Here is a 19,038-nt window from a genome sequence, read left to right as displayed (position 1 = left end):
CGGTCCATCAAAAATAATGATACATTTTTTATCAATATTTGTACCATACCAACCATAGTAGATAATGTATAAAATAATGAACTGAGCCTAATGAAAGTTACAGTAATACAATTTATCTTTATGAAATAACAAGATGTTCAGCGGTCTCTGATCGACCATACTTTTGGGACTTGCAAGACTTTTCATCAAATTACCATGACTGGCTTTTGTGAGGCTGTCATAATTTCTGTTGATAGGCTGAGGTATTCCATAGGGTCCATAGTTTTGTTCAATGACGTTGATGTACTTTCCATAGCATCCAGTAAGCTCTTTTTACAGGGCAAGATTGTGCTTTTATGTCTAACCACCCATCCTTCCTGGCTTATTGAGGCTTCTGGAGTTGATTTGTTACTCCAAGATGCTGGTGCCATGATCAGGTGCTGAGGGTTATAGTGGATGTCACCAGCAGTGTCATCACTGTGCTTCAGGTTGGGAAAAGGCTGCAACCGCAGAAAATGCAACATATGGCTTGTTGTTGGTTTGTTCCCTAATGGAGCTGAAAGACGAAGGTAAGGAAGGAGGTTAAATGACAGTTCAGTGGATTAAAGATACCAAGATGGTGCTAACTCACTCTGCACCTTGTTCATATTCAGCTGGCAGCCCAACAGGCATCATCAGAGGATACAAAGAGCATTTTGTTCCGTTGCCAGAGACCACATCCCAAACAGACACACAGGATATGAGCTCAGCCAGATGTGACTGTTGTCATGCTAGACCCCTCAGCATCTCCATCACAAAATATAGCTTTGGTTGTTGTGATGATTTGGGATCTGTGATTAAGTTTCATAGACTGGATTTATGAACGTAAAGGTTTATGTAGGGGGGGGGGGGGGGGGGGGGGGGGGGGGGGGGGGGAATAGAAAGTTCTATCCTTGAGGTTAAACTAATCATTAACATGAAATGTGGGGGGGGGGGGAAAAAAAAAACAAAAAAAAAAAAAAAAAAACCCAAAATGCCCAACATGTTCTCAGTTGATGTTTGTTGCAGACAACATATTTTTTAAAAAGAAAGTGAGCTGTGCTGTGATTCATCTCCACAGATTTCTCTGCATATGATCATATCATTTTTGTTCTTGAAAGTGCACTTGAGGGTAATTTACGGGACTGGTACTATATTGACTACAAATCAGATTATCAACCATCATTCAAGCTGTTGTTCAGTAGGGGGCGCTAATGTACCAAAGAGTTAATCATCAACCATCATGAAAGACCAAGGAAGAAGAAGAAGAAGAAAAAAAAAAAAAAAAAAAAAGAGAGAACCTCCTCTGTTTTCTAACACGTCCTCGGACAATATTTAAATTGTGGGAATTCAGCCGTTCGAACATATTCGATATCTAACACCGAAGTAGCAACAATGAGCGGCAGAGGAAAGGGAGGCAAAGGACTCGGTAAAGGAGGCGCCAAGCGTCACCGCAAAGTTCTTCGTGATAACATCCAGGGTATCACCAAGCCCGCTATCCGCCGTCTTGCCCGTCGTGGTGGTGTCAAGCGTATTTCTGGTCTCATCTACGAGGAGACTCGCGGTGTGTTGAAGGTTTTCCTGGAGAACGTCATTCGTGATGCAGTCACCTACACTGAGCACGCCAAGAGGAAAACCGTCACCGCAATGGACGTGGTTTATGCTCTGAAGAGACAGGGTCGTACTCTGTATGGCTTCGGCGGCTAAGCCGATTGCTTTGTTCCCGAAAGTAGAGAAAAAAAAACGGCCCTTTTAAGGGCCACCACTTTTACAAAAGCGCTGAACATCCTGAGACCATGATGTGATTAACCGTGTAGTTAATAAATACTTGTGAGTTAGTGACGGAAACTTAAGCTCTTAAAAAGGAGTTGGTTTGTATTTGAAGGTGTTTTGTCAATAATGCTGTAAATTACTAATGTTTAAAAAATAAATAAATAAATAAAAATAATAATAATAAAAAAAATAATAATAATTAAACAAACATTGCTATTACATACATTGTTATAGTAATTTCATTGACAAAATGTTACTAGAACAGTACTAGAATACACTGCCTTTGTAATGTAATTGAAAACTCCAAGGCCATTGGATCAGTATCAGATGTGTAATTGCACAGCAGTGCCATGTAAATAATAATATAATGCAATCCATATTTCTCACACTTTAAGTTACAATCACTTAATACATTATACAACAATCAGCCACAATATTGAGGCCAGGTGAATTGAAGAACATTGATCATGTCACAATATACTGCTCTGCTGGGATTGCTTGGGTCCTTGCACTCCTGTGGATGTTACATCCACCCACCCATACATTGTGGCATACTGAGTGTAACCCCTGACAGCAGCTGCCTCCCCCAGTGTAACAGTGCCACCCCACAAAAACATGCTCATATGCATGACAGAGGGCCCAAGGCATTGACCCCAACTTCAAGACCCCAGTCTGATCAAGTAATATTGTGACTCATCAGTGTATTAGCCATATCTACAAACACTGAAGGTCAGGCTGAAAACTAATTTCCAAAAAGGGACCAACAACTTGACATGTTGTTAAATGTAGAAACTGCAGACTGGTGGTGGTTTGTTACAAAACAGGAAACAGATGAGGGAGCTGTCCATGGTGCTTGGGTACACTAACAGATGGCATATTGCTGTGTATTAAAATCCACTCAACATGTGTGCCCCTTTTTTAAAGTTGAATAAATATGTATTATAAATGCAAATATGTATTATATTCTCTATATACTGCTGCCCATAGTAATGCACACCAGGATTGGACACACTGTAGATATAGTGCGCATTAAATATTAGGCTTACACATTGACATTGATCCACTCATACTGACTGATACAACAGTTCCAGTGTGGAACTGAATCCTTGAAAATCTGTTTGCATGTCTGTATAATTTTCACAATCAGCTCCTTTTTTCTTTTTCTTTTTTTCTTTTTAAAGATCAAGCTGGTTTTATAAAGCTGTCAGAAATAAGCCATATATTTTATCATAACTCTGTCAAACCTGAACTACTGTCTTACTGAGATTTTTAGATGAAGTTCAAATACTCCCTGCAGCAGCATCAGCAGAATATAATTGTAGTAAGACACTGTTATTTAATATTCAGCATTGACATTATTCATCAAGTGGGAGGACGTAAAGACACTTAGCGTGCTTCCCCAGACAGCTACCATTTGTTTGGTCATTAATAGTAGAACTATTTTTTAATAATAAAAATAGCAGTAGTCCTCAGAAGAAATGTTGACTCTAATAGGAGGTCTGGCCCCACTAGCCTCTGTCGTTATCAGTGTGTTTGATGCTACCAGAAAAACTCCAGTTTATCACAAACTGATCATCGACAGACGGTTTATTACATATTGACTCTCTGAACAAACACATAGTTCAGTTGAGAAACAGCTTTCGATGAAGATGTGATGCACTTATAAACATTTTTGGAGAGAAATGAATGAGAAAAGTCACGGAGCAGCGCTGGCCGCGACGGTGAATGTGTGAAGTTTGGAGGCTCCCCAAACCAAAAGCAGAGAGCATCAGAGCTCTACATGAGTTCAATATGAAGAGACATGAGTCTGCTATCGGCTCGCTTTACCGTCAGCCTTCGGCACTTGTCCCACGTTGAGTTTTGAGTGTTTTATCGGTGAAGAGAAAACACAAGTAGGCCGACATTGAGACTGCACCGAGGAGAGCCTGGGCCTAGGTTGTGTCTCCACGGTTCTCATGTGGTGTTTAAGTTCAGCCTCCTGCTCCGGAATTTTCCGTTAAGTCAGTCTGACTCGCGCCGTCGTTGAAAAGGATACTAAGGGAAGAAAATGGCAGAAGTAGCACCAGCCCCAGCCACCGCTCCAGCGAAAGCAGTAAAGAAGAAGACTCCAAAGCCCAAGAGACCTGGCCCTAGTGTGAGCGAGCTCATCGTCAAAGCTGTAGCTGCATCCAAGGAGCGGAGTGGCGTGTCTGCAGCTGCTTTGAAGAAGAATTTGGCTGCCGGTGGTTACGATGTGGACAAAAACAAGTCCCGCGTCAAGACCGCCATCAAGAGCCTGGTGGCCAAGGGGACTCTGGTCCAGACCAAGGGAACCGGGGCGTCCGGCTCTTTCAAGATGAGCAAGAAGGCGGCTGAGCCGAAAGCGAAGAAGCCCGCAAAGAAAGCCGCTCCTAAAACTAAGAAAGCTGCAGTAAAGAAACCCGCCGCGGCCAAAAAGCCCAAAGCAGCAGCTGCGGCCAAGAAACCGGCAGCCGCTAAGAAGTCCCCGAAGAAGGTCAAGGCGGTCAAGAAACCCGCAGCGGCCAAGAAAGCAGCCAAGAGCCCCAAGAAGGCCTCAAAGCCCAAGAGCCCCAAGAAAGTGGCAAAGAAGGCTCCTGCAACCAAGAAGAGCCCCGCAAAGAAGGCCGCCAAGCCCAAAGTCAAGAAGGCAGCACCCAAGAAGTAATAAGCTGTCCTCACTTGGATAAAAAGATGTCCTACAAAAGGCTCTTTTAAGAGCCACCCATATCAGTTTTAAAGAGTGTGTCCTTCATAAATTGCAATTGCATTACATTTTTGAGACTGTTTTGAGTGGTTAAATTGCTGCACAAATGCCACAATGTTTCAAACTGTATAATTCTACATGTATGGAATGACGTCCCCTTTATTTATTTTTATTCATTATCAACATATATGCAGGTAATTTTAATCTATTTGGCAGCAGAACGTGTGCTAATGTAATTTTAATTTGGCCATTATTTCTATTCTATGGTATATATGGTACAAATATTGTCAAAAACACATGGAAAGTCAAACCTATTACACATAACATGGTACTGTCATACATTTAACATGATACTACAGAAATTACCATACATGGTCAGCATTGAAATACTTCTACTTGAACACTGCTACTTTACATTAAATGAATCAAAGTGTTTCATTTAAAGAGAAACGGCTCTTTAGAGGAGAAGTGCTTGGCTCTTAAAAGAGCCGTTTTTTGTGTGTTTTTTCTTTTTTGCATTGTCCAGAGATTTACTTGGCCTTGGCAGGCTTCTCGGTCTTCTTGGGCAGCAGCACAGCCTGGATGTTGGGCAGCACACCACCCTGAGCAATGGTGACTCCACCGAGTAGTTTGTTAAGCTCCTCGTCGTTGCGGACAGCCAGCTGCAGGTGACGGGGGATGATACGAGTCTTCTTGTTGTCGCGGGCGGCGTTTCCAGCCAACTCGAGGATTTCAGCAGTCAGATACTCGAGCACGGCCGCCAGGTAGACGGGGGCGCCGGCACCGACACGCTCGGCATAGTTGCCTTTGCGCAGCAGCCTGTGAACACGGCCGACTGGAAACTGCAGGCCAGCACGAGAAGAGCGGGTCTTTGCCTTGGCTCTGGCTTTTCCGCCGGTTTTGCCTCTTCCACTCATGTTTTCAGTACTTTCTAGAGACTAGAGCTCAGAGAAAATGTGATGTCAGTACCCACAGCGCTTCATTATATGTCCGCGCAACGCGCAGGGGGGTTCCCATCAGACCAATCAGAAGAGAGGCTTCCAGCAGAGGCCGAGCGCTCATTTTGACCGGCTTTCTCGCCAATAAGCAGCGGCTATTCTTGAGGTGGGTCGCTCCTCCGGGCGGTGCTGAGCTCCAACAGGAGCCCTTCACCAATCAGAATGCGGAGGTCTGAAGCAGCGTCATCACTCCGCAGCCGGTCCCACACTTTAAGAGCAGCGCGTTTCCCCCAATCACTACATTTTCTCCTGTTTGTTAAGAGAAAGACGAAAGCATGGCAAGAACCAAGCAGACAGCTCGTAAGTCCACTGGAGGTAAAGCCCCTAGAAAGCAGCTGGCCACCAAGGCAGCCCGTAAGAGCGCCCCGGCCACCGGCGGTGTGAAGAAGCCTCATCGCTACAGGCCCGGTACCGTGGCTCTGAGAGAGATTCGTCGTTACCAGAAATCCACCGAGCTGCTCATCCGCAAGCTGCCCTTCCAGCGTTTGGTCAGAGAAATCGCTCAGGATTTCAAGACCGACCTGCGCTTCCAGAGCTCTGCTGTCATGGCTCTGCAGGAGGCCAGCGAGGCTTACCTGGTCGGCCTGTTCGAGGACACCAACTTGTGCGCTATCCACGCCAAGAGGGTCACCATCATGCCCAAAGACATCCAGCTGGCCCGCCGTATCCGCGGAGAGCGCGCTTAAAGTGTCTCACATTCTTTAACCAGCCACCACCACAGCAACAAAAACGGCTCTTTTAAGAGCCACCTTAATTTTCTCTGAGCTTTGGTTCTGCCCTAATGTTTGTATGTGTTCACGTTTTCGTTACAACTAATATTATGTAGTGGTATTACCAGCGTGACTGTATACAAGCCTGTAAAGTTTCGAGATAGTTGCGGGTGAAGCGGGTACATATGTTGTGTACATTATCTTTGGTGTAAACGCTCTATTTACACTCTTACAAGTAACATACAAGCATGTTATTTCTATTTCTAGCTCAAACCTTAATGTGAGATGTATGCAATGCTATTTTACAATTCATGAAGTTATATGCTAAACCAGCGTTTGTCACAGCAATACTGCAAAATTAAACAAAAAACAAAACAAACGTTGCACCTGTTGGGCTGTCTGCTTTATTCTTAGCCAAGGGCTGCTACAACATCGATTTACCAGCTTTAACTGTACTTACAGCAGTGTCATGTCACCTTGCTGTGTGTTGTCTTGTGTAGAGAAGCAGTAATAATAATGAAAAAAATGAGGTCTCAATTATCCTAAAATTGTAATAGTCTGATTCTTGTTGATGTTATTTTGTATTGTGCTTCGTAAACGCACATTAAGGAATTTACATGTACAGTACATTCACATAATTCCCTCTTCCTTCGGGAATAAAATGAAGGGGTACGGTGATTTCTCACACAGCCAGCGCCGCTTCCTTCCACAGGGGGCATCATTCCAGTTGGCCAGCGGTGGGTTGAAATGATGCATCTCCACACAGTCTTCTCTGTTGTTAGGGCCACCGCGATCTGGCTGGCCATCCTGCCAAAATCTAAATGACAATGCAGAGATGGAAGCCAGAGAGAAACATGATGATGATGATGATGATGATGATGATGATGATGATGATGATGATGATGCAATAAATAAACTGGGTGGTATAACCATAACATATTGTACTTCAAAAAATGAAATTGGTTTTTGTTCAAATGTCAGGACTGATCCAATAAGGATGACGGCATATTTGATCAATCAACAGTGTTAATTAAAGGAACCTTCAACCTGGTTCTTAATAGACCCAACGTCCTGTTTCTTTCCAAAGTTTGTATCTGACTGGCATTAGGCATTTTAAGACTCCCATGCCATGTCAGATCAGGTCTAAAAATAAGTAACTAAATTAATAATTAAAAAAAAAAAAAAATCATGCAATTTGTGTCAACCTGTAAAAACGTTCAGGATTATTCAAAAGGATTTACGGTTTGGTTAGTGCAGATCCATCCACCCATTCAAAGGTCCCAGCTCTGTCATACAGACCAATCCAGAACAAGAGATTAGCATCCCCATCCAGGCGGTACAAGCCCCGCTGTTGATTGAGATAATATACAATATAACTATGACTTCAGAAGTTCTCCTTCAACATCAAGAACTGCACACAGACCCAGACACATATTTACTGTACTGTACCTGTTCCTGTTCGCTGTTAATCACCACCAGATCAGCATCTTCACTCTGACAGTATTTTCTGCTGTCCTCCCATGTTTTACTTTCAGTGGAGAGGAAATAACATTTGAAGTTGATCTCCCTCCAGTTGGGAGCACACCGCGGACGGGACACACAATCACTCGGCTCTGGAGAACGAGATAAACGACCTATCACCGATTACATTCTGAGGCGTCTAGATGAGGAGTTAAAAGTACAAATACATCCAACTTTTACAATTACTCTAACTTACAGACAATAAAGCTAGATATTGTATTCTGTATCTGTGATCATAAAACATTAACTGTGACCTAACAGACTTTAACTGTTTAACTACAACTGTACAGTCATCAGTTTACAAAGACAATTCATATGTATATGTTCATATGTAAAATCATAACTACAATTACAACTAATGACTAATGACTTCTTACATAAAATAGCAAAGGTTATTTTTAAATAGTTGAGATAAGTGGGTACATATGTAGTTATATGTAGATAGTGACTAGACTACAGAATGAAGGAAGAGAACTAAAGAAGAATTAAAGTAAAGGTCAGAAGACGGCCTATTTATTTATTTTTTTCTCTTCTCACCCCTCAGCTTCATTTGCAGCCTGTCCCTCTCCTCCCCCACCCTCCTTAGCATGTTGAGGAGTTCATTCTTTTGGTTTTCAAGCAGGTTTTTTTCTCCTGTCAAGGCATTGAATCTTTCGAGTAATCTGTTGTGCTGATCAGTCCACCTTCGCTCACAATCCTGCACCTCCTGCGTCAACTGGTTTTGGCCACGAAAATGAGTTTCATTGCACTTCAAGTGGGTTGATTCCTTGCTGGAGTACACTGATGGTGTGAGAAAAGAAAGTGACATTTAAAATCATTTGAAAATATTTACAGCCTTTGAATATATATATTAAACATTTGCCTGCAAATTGTGAAACACATTTGACAGCAATATGTCAAATCACAAGTGCATGTGCTGTGTGTAATATTGTGGTGACATCTATGCAACTGCATTAGCAAATATGAAGTTTCTCAATGCCAAGAAACAATACTCACAAGTAAGGCGCAGAGAGACATTGAGAGTGGCTTGTATGATACACAGTGTGCCAAAGCTAAGGAGAAGCAGCTGACAGAGTCTTCTCTCTGTAAAATTAACACACATAGACTGACGTTGTTAAAAGCCTATAATCTAATCCTTTCCCAGTCATTTGTTGCCCCAGTCCCAACCTGTTCGAAATGTGCTGCTGGCATTACATTCATTGTGAACTTATATTTGCAAACATCAGTGAAGTTGATGAGGTAAAACATTGAATATATTGCCTTTGTGCTGCTTTCAATTGAGAATGTGTCAAAAAGGACTAGCAAGATATCACATTGTTTTTGTTTTGTACAGCATCCAAACCTTTTTTGAATAAAAGTAGTTTCGGAAGAGCATCTGAACCACTTAATTTGGAGGTAAAACCAAAAACACAGCAGTGACGCACAGGATACAGCAAGCATATTTGACTTTTACATGAGATAAAGGTTCAAAGTTTAGCAAAGCAATCATAGTTTAACTCCAAAAACCAATACAGACAAGGGTAGAGACAACAATTTTAATCTGGTTATAGCTGTCAGTAGCTTCCGAGACTAGTGTACACTGGCTTTTATGCAGTGGACATGTCTGCAAGGCTTTATTTCCTGTAACTTGTAATCTCACACAATATACAGTAGTTTGCTAATGATATGCTAAAGTAATAATTATTTGTTCATGTGATAGAGGAGTGCACTGCTGAATGCATGTATGTTTACAATTAAATTAAACGGACATACTTTTGACAATGCCAAAACAATATGCCATAAGACTTATTATTTTTAAGTTAATGTTTACTGTCAGCTGCTGCCAATGACAACTATGTTGTCATGGTGGTCTAGTTATCTACAAACATGCAAGCAGGTAAATGCAAGCTTAATTCTCCTCTTTCTACCCATCTGCTGTAAACTCATATGCTTTAGAGGTTGACATTCCATAACCTGTGCTGCTTTGCAAATTTTCAAACTCAAATTCCCAATCTCTCTTGACAAAGATTAAGTTATGTCATTTATTTTTATTATTGTGTTTCTCTGCTAAAGCTGTTTGTGCCGCCAGAAGTCTGAGAAAATTGCCATGTTGTTGTATGACTGGGACCTTACTTTATGGTGAAATGTCCATCCTGGCATTGCAGTATTGGTATGTGTTCATTGTGTTGCAATCATGTTTCTGTAATACAAATGATGTCAGTATCCTGTGATCATGTTTTTGGTCTGTTATGTGTACATCTTTACCTTTAATGTTATGTAACAGGCCTTCAGAAAAAAATTGTTTCATGTTAATATATTCTCAATGAAAACTACATTATTGTCACTTTGTCCTTATCAACACCTTTTGGGGCTCCTGGCACTGAGCATGGAAAACTTCAAATCTCAAGTTTCATGCCAGTCTTTTCATTATTAGTGAACCAAAACCATGACAATTCAGAGTTGAGACCAGGAGGCAGAGCTGCAGTCCAACACGCTTCTCTGCACTTCCATTGGAGTATTTACGCTACACACTGATAGAGACAGTGACGACCCCTTGACCACCTAAATTAATAAAATCTAAAGTAAACGGAAGAGGAGCTATATATAAAAACTTAATAAAAACTAGCGCCCCCACTGCAATAGTACAACAAGATAGGAGAGTTTAATATGAACTCTAAAACATCTAAAGCTGTATAGCCCAAATGAAGCTACTCGCTAGAATGATATTAATACGCACATTCGTCAAGGCACCAGCCGAGGAGGGGGAACTGCTGCTATTTTTGACTTAAGCCTATTAATCAGCACATTAACATAAACCCACTTGTTGCTTTACCCACACCATCGACCTTGTTCAGACATATGGCACGGAAATTGAACATTTGATAGTTTGTTCACAGAATTATCATCATTTAATAACTTTTGACTTCCTATTATTCCATTACCACGCCATGACCATATGCCATGAGGCAAGAATTCCGCGTTTATTTCAATGTTATGTCTCTATATGAGATGACTTCTATACTAACTTTTGTCCCTCCCAAAATGATCTTGATGATAGTGCTGCAGACTCACTGCACATAACACTTGACTCTACTGGCCCTCTAAACAGAAGATAATAAAATAAAGGAGAATAGATCCATGGCATACCCCCCAAACCTGCAAATTCAAGCAAACCTCACTCAAATTTGAAAGGAAATAACATTCTACCAATATGGAAGAATTTCTTTTTGCCTGGCAAGATAGTCTTAAATACAGAAAAAACTAAATTAATCACCTCCTGCCTTCAAACAAACCCTTAGTAACAGCTGCTAATCCTGACTGCTTTTCTCACATCGACTTTCACCAACTAACTAACCAATTTCATCATCTAAACTCATTATCTAAAACCTGCCTCTTAGACCCCATCTCAACTGGACTGCTTTAGTAAGTTTTACCCTTAACTGGCACTTATCTGCTAGATATGATCACTGTGACTTTACCAAGAGGCTATGCCCACATTCCTTTGAAGTACACATGATTAAATCTTTAAAAGCCTACTCTTGATCCAGGGGGTTCAGCAAACTACATACCTATATCCAACTAACTATCTAATGATATCGCTGCTCTGGATGACATTTCCCTGACCTTCTGCACCACCATAAGGAATCAGTGAGTTATCTTTGATCAGGATATGTCCTTTAACCCATGTAAAACATTTTTTTCACTTTCATAACATTGCAAAAATCATGCAAACTAATAATATTACTCTATTTTAGATTTATATATTACTAAAACATTAGTAACATATAAACGTCATTTCTAAGAGACAGGGTTGTAGGGCCATGCTATAATACTTAATAAGAGAGTACAGTGTTTACCATAAAATGAGTGTTATTACCTGTTCGAACTCCACCCCCACAGTATTTCTGCCCAAGTCTTGGTTGCTCATTAATATAATCTGATACCTCCATCTGTTGCATCCCCCTAGTTGCTTTAATATTTGGTGAGAAGTCAAGTTCTGTAGAATAGTCTGATCAGTGACCTGTGTGTTCCCTCTTTCGGTGTGTGTCTTAGAGTTAGCTACTACACTTACATCATATCCTGGTTATATATTTAGAGGAAATCTAAAAAGAGGAACAAATTATGTGAAGCAACTATGTGGGAGCAGGACAGCGCGACTCACTGAAATCTATTTCACTTGAATGGCTGTGGTTGAAATCTGAAATAAAAATCATTGAAACAGGCTTGTTCATGAGAGTTTTGCAAGGGGTTCAGACACACAAATATGAATCTGATGGCGAAGAAACAAGAACACAGTTAAGTGTCTAATCAGTATGAAGGTCATGAAACCAGTCCGAGCCAAGAATCCAAAACAGAAGTAGAGTAGTTTTCCGCTGTGTTACACAGATCTGGGGTTCTGTGAGGGTCATACAAAAGATCATATGAGGGGTTTTCTACAACAACTGACAGAATAAGCTATTAAATATTTTTGATGTGGAATTGGAAACATTTCAGAACCTTTAACACATGCCATTTCTTTATCTTCCCTTTACCTTCAAAGTTGTTGTCTTCTTATTTATTTATTTTACATTGCATTTAGAAAGCTGTACATACACATTAGTCTGTATTATAAAGCTAACTCAATGTGAAACTTGGTTCATGTGCACCAGCCTGCTCTCTATACTCTTTTGCATATTAGTACTCAGTGTTTAGTCCTGTCTATGAAAAGAGGTACAATTTCATTGATTCTATTACATCTGCAATGAAACAACAATGCCACAGCAGCCGTCATTATTGCACACATGACTATTATGCATTGCTGTCAATGCCTTTGTGCTCAACTACAAGCTTCAGAGTTTGCTGTGTCAGTTGACTAAAGTATTCTTTGTGTCTCAGGATCATCTCCCCGTATCTCTCCCCAGCTCTACTCCACCACCCGACTCACTTTACTTACCTGTCCACTCCTTATCTGGCTCAAATAGGCTCATCTCTCTGTGAACATTACCCTTTAGCCTCCTTTGTGTTCTGCATTTGGAGCTCAACCATTACCTCAGATTGTGACAACTGATCTGTATCTGAAAAGGTATTGTGGCATATTGCAAACCGTTAAACGAGTTGACAAATTTAGAATCTCCAACTCCATCTCCCCCGGTCCTTTCAATGGAAGAGTGATTTATACTGGGCAGTCAACTTTATTTGTCATTCAGTCTATCACCAAGTGAGGCAGCGTCTTACACTTAGTTGTTGGAGATGTGGCAACTTGGACCACAAAGCCAATGCACGTCTGAGGGTATGCGCGGTGAAACCTGGCCCATATTTACTTGCTCTGCATCATTTGTCAATAAAGCCAAAGCCAAGCAGAAGTCTGGTCATTGGACAATCTCACAGCAGCTCCTGCTGAGCAGCCTGCCTCCCAGCAGGCTGTGAGTAACTCATGGAAAGGGGAAGCGTTTAGATGATAAATATTCACCTTAGCTCTGACACCTTTATCTTTACTACGAGCTTCCTAAAAGTCACCACCTGGGATGCTCGTGGTTTTCAGTCTTTCCTCTCAAGAGAACAGAAATTTTGATATTTTGTCTTGATACAAAAAAATCATGATGGTGAAGAGAAAGTGATCAAACAGTGGCCAAAAGGAAAATGTTCCAAAACAGTGAAATTATCTATTAACTGGAAACTTACTATATGGAGTTTACATGATAGATGAAAATAAAAGAATGAAAACATTTAAAAACAAATTAAACAGATCTACAGGTGTTGAAGAACAATGAGAAAAAATTCATAATGGATCATTTTAATTATGAACTATTGTTTAACATAAACAATCACAAGCTTAAGAGGAAATCGTGTTCAGACTGTCGCATTTATGCATTCAGTGAAACAAAGAAATACAAGGTCTAGGACCTTGTATACCAATAAATAAAGATTCCATTCATCCATTTTCTATACCGCCTATCCCTTTTGGGGTTGCGGGGGGGCTGGAGCCTATCCCAGCTGTCAACAGACGAGAGGCGGGGTACACCCTGGACTGGTCGCCAGTTGATCGCAGGGCAACATATATACACAAACAACCATCACGCTCACACAAAGGGCAATTTTCAAGTCACCAATTAGCCTAATGAGCATGTTTTTGGTCTGTGGGAGGAAGCCGGAGTGCCCGGAGAGAACCCACGCATGCACGGGAAGAACATGCAAACTTCACACAAAAAGGCCCGACCAGGGGATCGAACCGGTGACCTTCTTGCTGTGAGGCACGCGCACTACCTGCTGCTCCACCGTGCCGCTAAAAAAAGGAAGTTTTTTTTTTTTTAAAAAAGGAAGTTTTTAAAAAAGAAAAGGGAAAATAAACAAGAGAGCAGGTGCATATGAGAGTTAGGCGATTGGGATAGGTGGGAGAGTTGGAGAGCATCTGGTGGATGGATGGAGAATGGCAATGCGGGGGACTGGGGAAGTGGGAACAAGGCCAAAGGGAGGGACAGAGTCCCAAAGAGCACAAAAAGGACTGAAGCAGTCATTGTGAAAACAGAAAACATACAGTCATCCTCTGGTGTTTGGTTTTGGAAATCAGTCAAAAACAAGTTTGTATTATATATCATGCTCATCACTCGGGGTGGGGGGGTGGGGGTGGGGTGCACATTGTCTGAAGGTGAGGTGTGGTGCATTTTTTTTTTTTTTTTTTTTTTTTAGATGTCAGTTTATGTGTAGGAAATGGAGTTAGCATGCTTTTCCTGTTACTATACTTCATACATCTGCCCCCAGATATAGACAGAGAGAGAAAGAGAGAGAGAGAGAGAGAGTGTGTGTGTGTGTGTGTGTGTGTGTGTGTGTGTGTGTGTGTGTGTGTGTGTGTGTGTGTGTGTGTGTGTGTGTGTGTGTGTGTGTGTGTGTGTGTGTGTGTGTGTGTGTGTGTGAGAGAGAGAGAGAGAGAGAGAGAGAGAGAGAGAGAGAGAGAGAGAGAGAGAGTGCTGGTGTTAGATATGTGATGTTTTCATGGTTTCACATCCTTTAAATTCATTATGATTTCATTTCCTTTAACGCAGTGGCAGCCTGATGTCTAACTAATGAAAAACACTCGTTCAAGAGAGAAATAACCTTTTAAAAAAGTCATTTCACTTTCTTGTGTTGTCCCCTCAAGCTGTCCCACTTCAGCATGTTATGATTCTGCTGTGACACGGATGCATGACAGTTGTTAGAGAGTAATACAGTAATGTGCTTGATTGTGATAGTTGTGTAATATTACAGAATTACGACACAAGCACTTTAGTGCAAAAATGTAAACTAAGGACATAGATTGTTGTCAAATACTACGAATACAGAGATTTTGAATCGTTGCTGTAAAACAGAGGATATCAGAGACCTTTTTGAAGATTTTCTTCTTTTACAGGTTACCAAGAACTTGTGCAAACTTTACCTGATGCAGAGGTCAAGGGCTTTAGGGTGGAGAACTTGTTCAAGTAAAGGAGAAATGAGGAAGACCAAAACTTTGGTGCCTTGTTTGTACAGAGAGACATGTAAAAGAAGAAGTGACATATTAGTGCATTCCTAGACAACCACTTCTCTATCAACACTGTCGCTGTCCAGTCAGTGGGTGAAATATGGTCAAGTTTGTCCACAAAGAGCAATCTGAGATCACTATGGACTATGCAAATCTACCTGATGCAGCAGCCAGGAGTGATGCCCTGGGGAGCTGTGCTGGCAGGGATGGTGGAGTGACCGCTGCAGCACCTGGTGAGACAGAAAACCTCCAGTTTTTTTGAGTCCCAGCCATTAACACAACTAGGATAGAAATGTAATTTTAAGATGTATACTACGAAAGCTACTGTACATGTGGAAATATTATTGATCTGATTTCATATGATGTTTATTCGGTTATTTTCCACTGTCAACCATTTATGTGCTATCTTCTTGTTTTACATGGTTCACTTTGAAAAGTATGCACAATGGTTTGCAGAACTTCATGACAATTGATTTAGTGATTTAGTAAACCTTGGGTTTTATAGTCTCTGCAGATATTTTGGTCAGGATTTGACAGATCACTCTATAAATCTGCTTCTTGGAACAGGCTGCTCGGCACTTATTTTGTTTGTCTGTCTGATTTCCGCACTCAGCCAGAAAACTTCACAGAGTGGTAGCTGTGAGCTTTGGACTCTTGTGTTTCCTCCAAGCTGCTCTCAACATTTCCCTGCGCCTCGCTCTCTGTGAGTCATTTTAAACTGTTTCTCTACTTTATGTTTCCTCAGACTTTTTTTTGTAATTCTCTATTATTGTCAGACCAGGAAATGGATCTGCTTACCACAACAGCTGAATGACTGCAGTTTTAAGATACAACAATCAATTTCTCTGAGGAGCATCCAACAATGTGTGTAGATCACTTGATCAATGATGACTTAACAATGCCTCATTATAATTCTCTGTGTGTGCTTTCAGGCTAACTAAAAGTTTTTGTCCAATTCAGTAATGGCATTGCCATTTCTCTGTGTATTATTGCCTCAGAATTTGTGGGTGGCTAACATTCAGAAAGATTTTGGGGAAGTTTAGAATTAGTAACAATCACAAGGCATAATGACAGTACTTGAAAGCAAACATTTACAGGATGGGACTTTCCAGCTATGCTTCATATTCCTGTCATTAAAATAAAATAAAACCTCAGTTACAACTTTCAGCCTGTGAACTTGCTTATAGTCCATAAAAATGTGCATCTTTGGTTTGTACTTCATTGTCCTCCTGTCCACGAGTCAAAGTGTCCTTGAGCAAGTCACTCAACCCCAAATGGGTCTGAGAGCATGTGGGCAAAATTGTTCTTTTAATGTGATGCTGGACACATGAATTCTCAATGAAGTGTTTCTGCTCTTTCAGACAGTTCTGACAGGAAGACACCAGATATAGACACCAGCTGCAAAAACCTGACTGAAGAGATTGAGGAGCTGAAGAGAGAACTGATTAACTTTGGTGAAGATGAAGATGAAACTCATCATACTCTAATGAGAGCTTGCATTCAAAGAAACATTCAGTGCCATCTTGGGCAAAAACTCAACCTCCCAGACCTCATCAGCACAGCCAGTGCACTGAGAGTTCAGCAGGGTTTTTTCCCCTCTGCCAAAACAAAACTGAATAGAGCATCCATATCGTAATGTGCCTGAGTTTGAGTGCATGTGCATGTAAAGTTTGAGAGGTAGTGGGTGTATGTTGTTGGATTCATATATGTATCTGTTGAGCCTGATGCATTCGTGATCATCTTCTGATGGTTTGTGGGTTGGATTGTTTGTTTTGGCCGTGCAGAAAGTCTGATTCAAGTCATTTTAAAGCTTTAAATATCCATTACGGAGCTGTCTTTCAATTAAAAAATCATGAAATGGAAAATATTTAATTTTGAGGTGATAGTTAAAGCTGGTGTTGTACTGCACTATGTTATATTGAGAGATGTTGCTGCAGAGTAATAGAAACACCTCTGGATATAATGCAGTCCAGTACAACACTACCAATAACTATTATCTCAGTGTTAAAACATATAGTTAACGTGGGCATCATAAAGAATAGACTTTGTAGCATAACAGTTGTAATGGATTGCATAAGATTGTACAGGTGAAAGTGGATACTGAGTAGGACAAAGTTTAATGTAAAATTCATTTTTAAATTCAACTACTAATTAATTAACTAATTTAAGGCAGACATAAGGGCATGAAGTTATTACATTCATCATGTCCTTGTTTTAAACTTCCTTAGCAAAGTAATTCACAATCACTTCTTAAATTTGGTCAACTGATCAGCTGATTATAATCAAACACTATTAAAGTAAATGAATGAATAATTAGCCCAGTGGCTCACAGCAGGCTTTTTTTTTTTTTCCTCTCGTTTATTTTTGAGGTATTTACTCATTGCTGTTATCCATAACAGATCACTATTTCCAACAAGGATGGGTGCATTTCCACTCCAGCATCTATTATATTTCATCCATCAAGAAATCCTGGAAAGAAAGTAGAGATGACTGTCTGCAAAGAGGTGCAGACCTGATGATTATCAACAGCAAAGAAGAACAGGTAGGTGTGTGTGTGTGTGTGTGTGTGTGTGTGTGTGTGTGTGTGTGTGTGTGTGTGTGTGTGTGTGTGTGTGTGTGTGTGTGTGTGTGTGTGTGTGTGTGTGTGTGTGTGTGTGTGTGTGTGTGAAGAGACAACAGCAAGAGAAACAGTAACAAATATAATGAATGTGAGGTCACCTAGGTGTAAGATTAATTGATATCAGTTCCAAATCTATTGATGCCTGATTACTGTTTTCTCTCTAAACAAGGACTTCACAAGAAATTTCCACGAGCTCATGTGGATTGGATTGACAGACAGTGAAACTGAAGGGGTGTGGAAATGGGTGGATGGCACGCTGCTGATGAAAAGGTTCACACATTACTGTTGTATTCATTTATATTAATGCTGAAAGTAAAAGCCTTAAAATGTCTCTAAGATGTTCATGTTAGACTAATAAATGCATTTGTAGTGAATCACAGGGAACATTTTCAGTTAACTTGAACCTGCCCACTCTGGAGCATGTTGCTAGCCATCAAATACTGATTGGGTTGTGTTCTTTGTTTAACGATGCTTTTTTTTTTTTTTCCTTTTTTTCTTTTTTTTTGGGTTTGTTTTGGGGGTTTTTTGTTTCAGCTTCTGGACCCCTGGGGAGCCCAACAGTCATGAAGGCAAAAACGAAGACTGTGTAGAATTAAGGTCTCATGATATGCTAAACAGCTGGAATGATAGACCATGTAATGACCAAATCTTCTGGATCTGTGAAAAGATGATAGCTTTATAACTCAGCATATAGAACCTTGCAAAGCTGAAGCTGACTTCATGTTCAATTGAGATCATGTACAGAATTTTCTGGAAAAGTATTTTTCATTTTACTGTCCAGATATAATAATGAAGTTTTTGTCTTTTCACTTGAGAAAGATGATTGTTGGGCATAATGTAAAGTAAAATAGTTATTCTAACATCATTAAAAATGCAACAGACTGAAGTTGCAAATACTGACATTCTAACATTATCCATCTTTCAGTCTACAGACAGAAATATGTTTTAAGTGTGACAAGAGATGTTGCAACATTGCATGACCCAAATTGGAAACCACCTTCATGCAGCTGTAAAATATAGGCCAAATAGGTAGTGTTAAGATCTGGACTTTTTAGTTTTGTTATTGCCTGTTTTATTTTGTAGCCTTCCCTCATGTGTCAAAGTTTACTTTAACCTTTGCCCTTGTCATTGTAATTGATTGTGTCCACCTGTGTCTGATTAGTCTCCTCCCTTGTCTATTTAAGGCGGTATTTCCCTTTGTCTTTGTTACATCATCCCTTATGTGTGGCTTTCCCTGTTCCCTGAGATTCCTGTTTCTAATT

At 40.6% G+C, this 19,038-nt stretch overlaps 7 protein-coding genes across 7 annotated transcripts in view; 5 read left to right on the top strand and 2 right to left on the bottom strand.

Moving 5' to 3' along the window:
- Positions 1-19,038, top strand: part of LOC139337564 (histone H2AX-like) — a 238,104-nt gene that overhangs the window by 1,084 nt on the left and 217,982 nt on the right. The gene's annotated exons all lie outside the window — the stretch shown is intronic.
- Positions 1,393-1,704, top strand: LOC139337624 (histone H4). The gene has a single exon (XM_070972311.1). The coding sequence runs from the start codon at positions 1,393-1,395 to the stop codon at positions 1,702-1,704; it is 312 nt and encodes a 103-aa protein (XP_070828412.1).
- Positions 3,813-4,435, top strand: LOC139337585 (histone H1-like). Its single transcript, XM_070972246.1, has one exon. The coding sequence runs from the start codon at positions 3,818-3,820 to the stop codon at positions 4,433-4,435; it is 618 nt and encodes a 205-aa protein (XP_070828347.1). The 5' UTR covers positions 3,813-3,817.
- On the bottom strand, positions 5,005-5,391 carry LOC139337608 (histone H2A). The gene has a single exon (XM_070972285.1). The coding sequence runs from the start codon at positions 5,389-5,391 to the stop codon at positions 5,005-5,007; it is 387 nt and encodes a 128-aa protein (XP_070828386.1).
- LOC139337601 (histone H3) lies at positions 5,748-6,158 on the top strand. Its single transcript, XM_070972273.1, has one exon. It carries the CDS (start codon positions 5,748-5,750, stop codon positions 6,156-6,158), a length of 411 nt encoding a protein of 136 aa, XP_070828374.1.
- LOC139337555 (asialoglycoprotein receptor 1-like) lies at positions 6,750-11,709 on the bottom strand. The gene is made up of 6 exons (XM_070972195.1): positions 11,560-11,709; positions 8,700-8,786; positions 8,241-8,483; positions 7,632-7,795; positions 7,424-7,530; positions 6,750-6,999 (listed from the first exon to the last, which is right to left on the bottom strand). Exons 1-6 carry the CDS (start codon positions 11,639-11,641, stop codon positions 6,813-6,815), a joined length of 870 nt encoding a protein of 289 aa, XP_070828296.1. The 5' UTR covers positions 11,642-11,709; the 3' UTR covers positions 6,750-6,812.
- LOC139337572 (CD209 antigen-like protein C) lies at positions 15,162-18,505 on the top strand. Its single transcript, XM_070972221.1, has 6 exons — positions 15,162-15,389; positions 15,770-15,859; positions 16,518-16,610; positions 17,556-17,698; positions 17,946-18,046; positions 18,311-18,505. The coding sequence occupies exons 1-6, from the start codon at positions 15,257-15,259 to the stop codon at positions 18,456-18,458; spliced, it is 708 nt and encodes a 235-aa protein (XP_070828322.1). The 5' UTR covers positions 15,162-15,256; the 3' UTR covers positions 18,459-18,505.

Source organism: Chaetodon trifascialis, chromosome 2 (genome assembly GCF_039877785.1).
Source record: "Chaetodon trifascialis isolate fChaTrf1 chromosome 2, fChaTrf1.hap1, whole genome shotgun sequence".
NCBI classification, from domain to species: domain Eukaryota; kingdom Metazoa; phylum Chordata; class Actinopteri; order Chaetodontiformes; family Chaetodontidae; genus Chaetodon; species Chaetodon trifascialis.
Note: the sequence above shows the minus strand (reverse complement) of the source record. Positions and strands in the feature narration are given on the sequence as shown.

Bases quoted from the DNA above. Each gene is read 5' to 3' on its own strand.
- LOC139337608 (XM_070972285.1), bottom strand. From the start codon at position 5,391: ATGAGTGGAAGAGGCAAAACCGGCGGAAAAGCCAGAGCCAAGGCAAAG.
- LOC139337585 (XM_070972246.1), top strand. From the start codon at position 3,818: ATGGCAGAAGTAGCACCAGCCCCAGCCACCGCTCCAGCGAAAGCAGTA.
- LOC139337601 (XM_070972273.1), top strand. From the start codon at position 5,748: ATGGCAAGAACCAAGCAGACAGCTCGTAAGTCCACTGGAGGTAAAGCC.
- LOC139337555 (XM_070972195.1), bottom strand. From the start codon at position 11,641: ATGCAACAGATGGAGGTATCAGATTATATTAATGAGCAACCAAGACTT. The intron at 8,787-11,559 runs GTAATAACACTC...TTAATTTTACAG, and splicing joins TGGGGGTGGAGTTCGAACAG to AGAGAAGACTCTGTCAGCTG. The intron at 7,531-7,631 runs GTACAGTACAGT...CTCAATCAACAG, and splicing joins TTAACAGCGAACAGGAACAG to CGGGGCTTGTACCGCCTGGA.
- LOC139337572 (XM_070972221.1), top strand. From the start codon at position 15,257: ATGGTCAAGTTTGTCCACAAAGAGCAATCTGAGATCACTATGGACTAT. The intron at 15,390-15,769 runs GTGAGACAGAAA...TTCCGCACTCAG, and splicing joins AGTGACCGCTGCAGCACCTG to CCAGAAAACTTCACAGAGTG. The intron at 17,699-17,945 runs GTAGGTGTGTGT...TCTCTAAACAAG, and splicing joins TCAACAGCAAAGAAGAACAG to GACTTCACAAGAAATTTCCA.
- LOC139337624 (XM_070972311.1), top strand. From the start codon at position 1,393: ATGAGCGGCAGAGGAAAGGGAGGCAAAGGACTCGGTAAAGGAGGCGCC.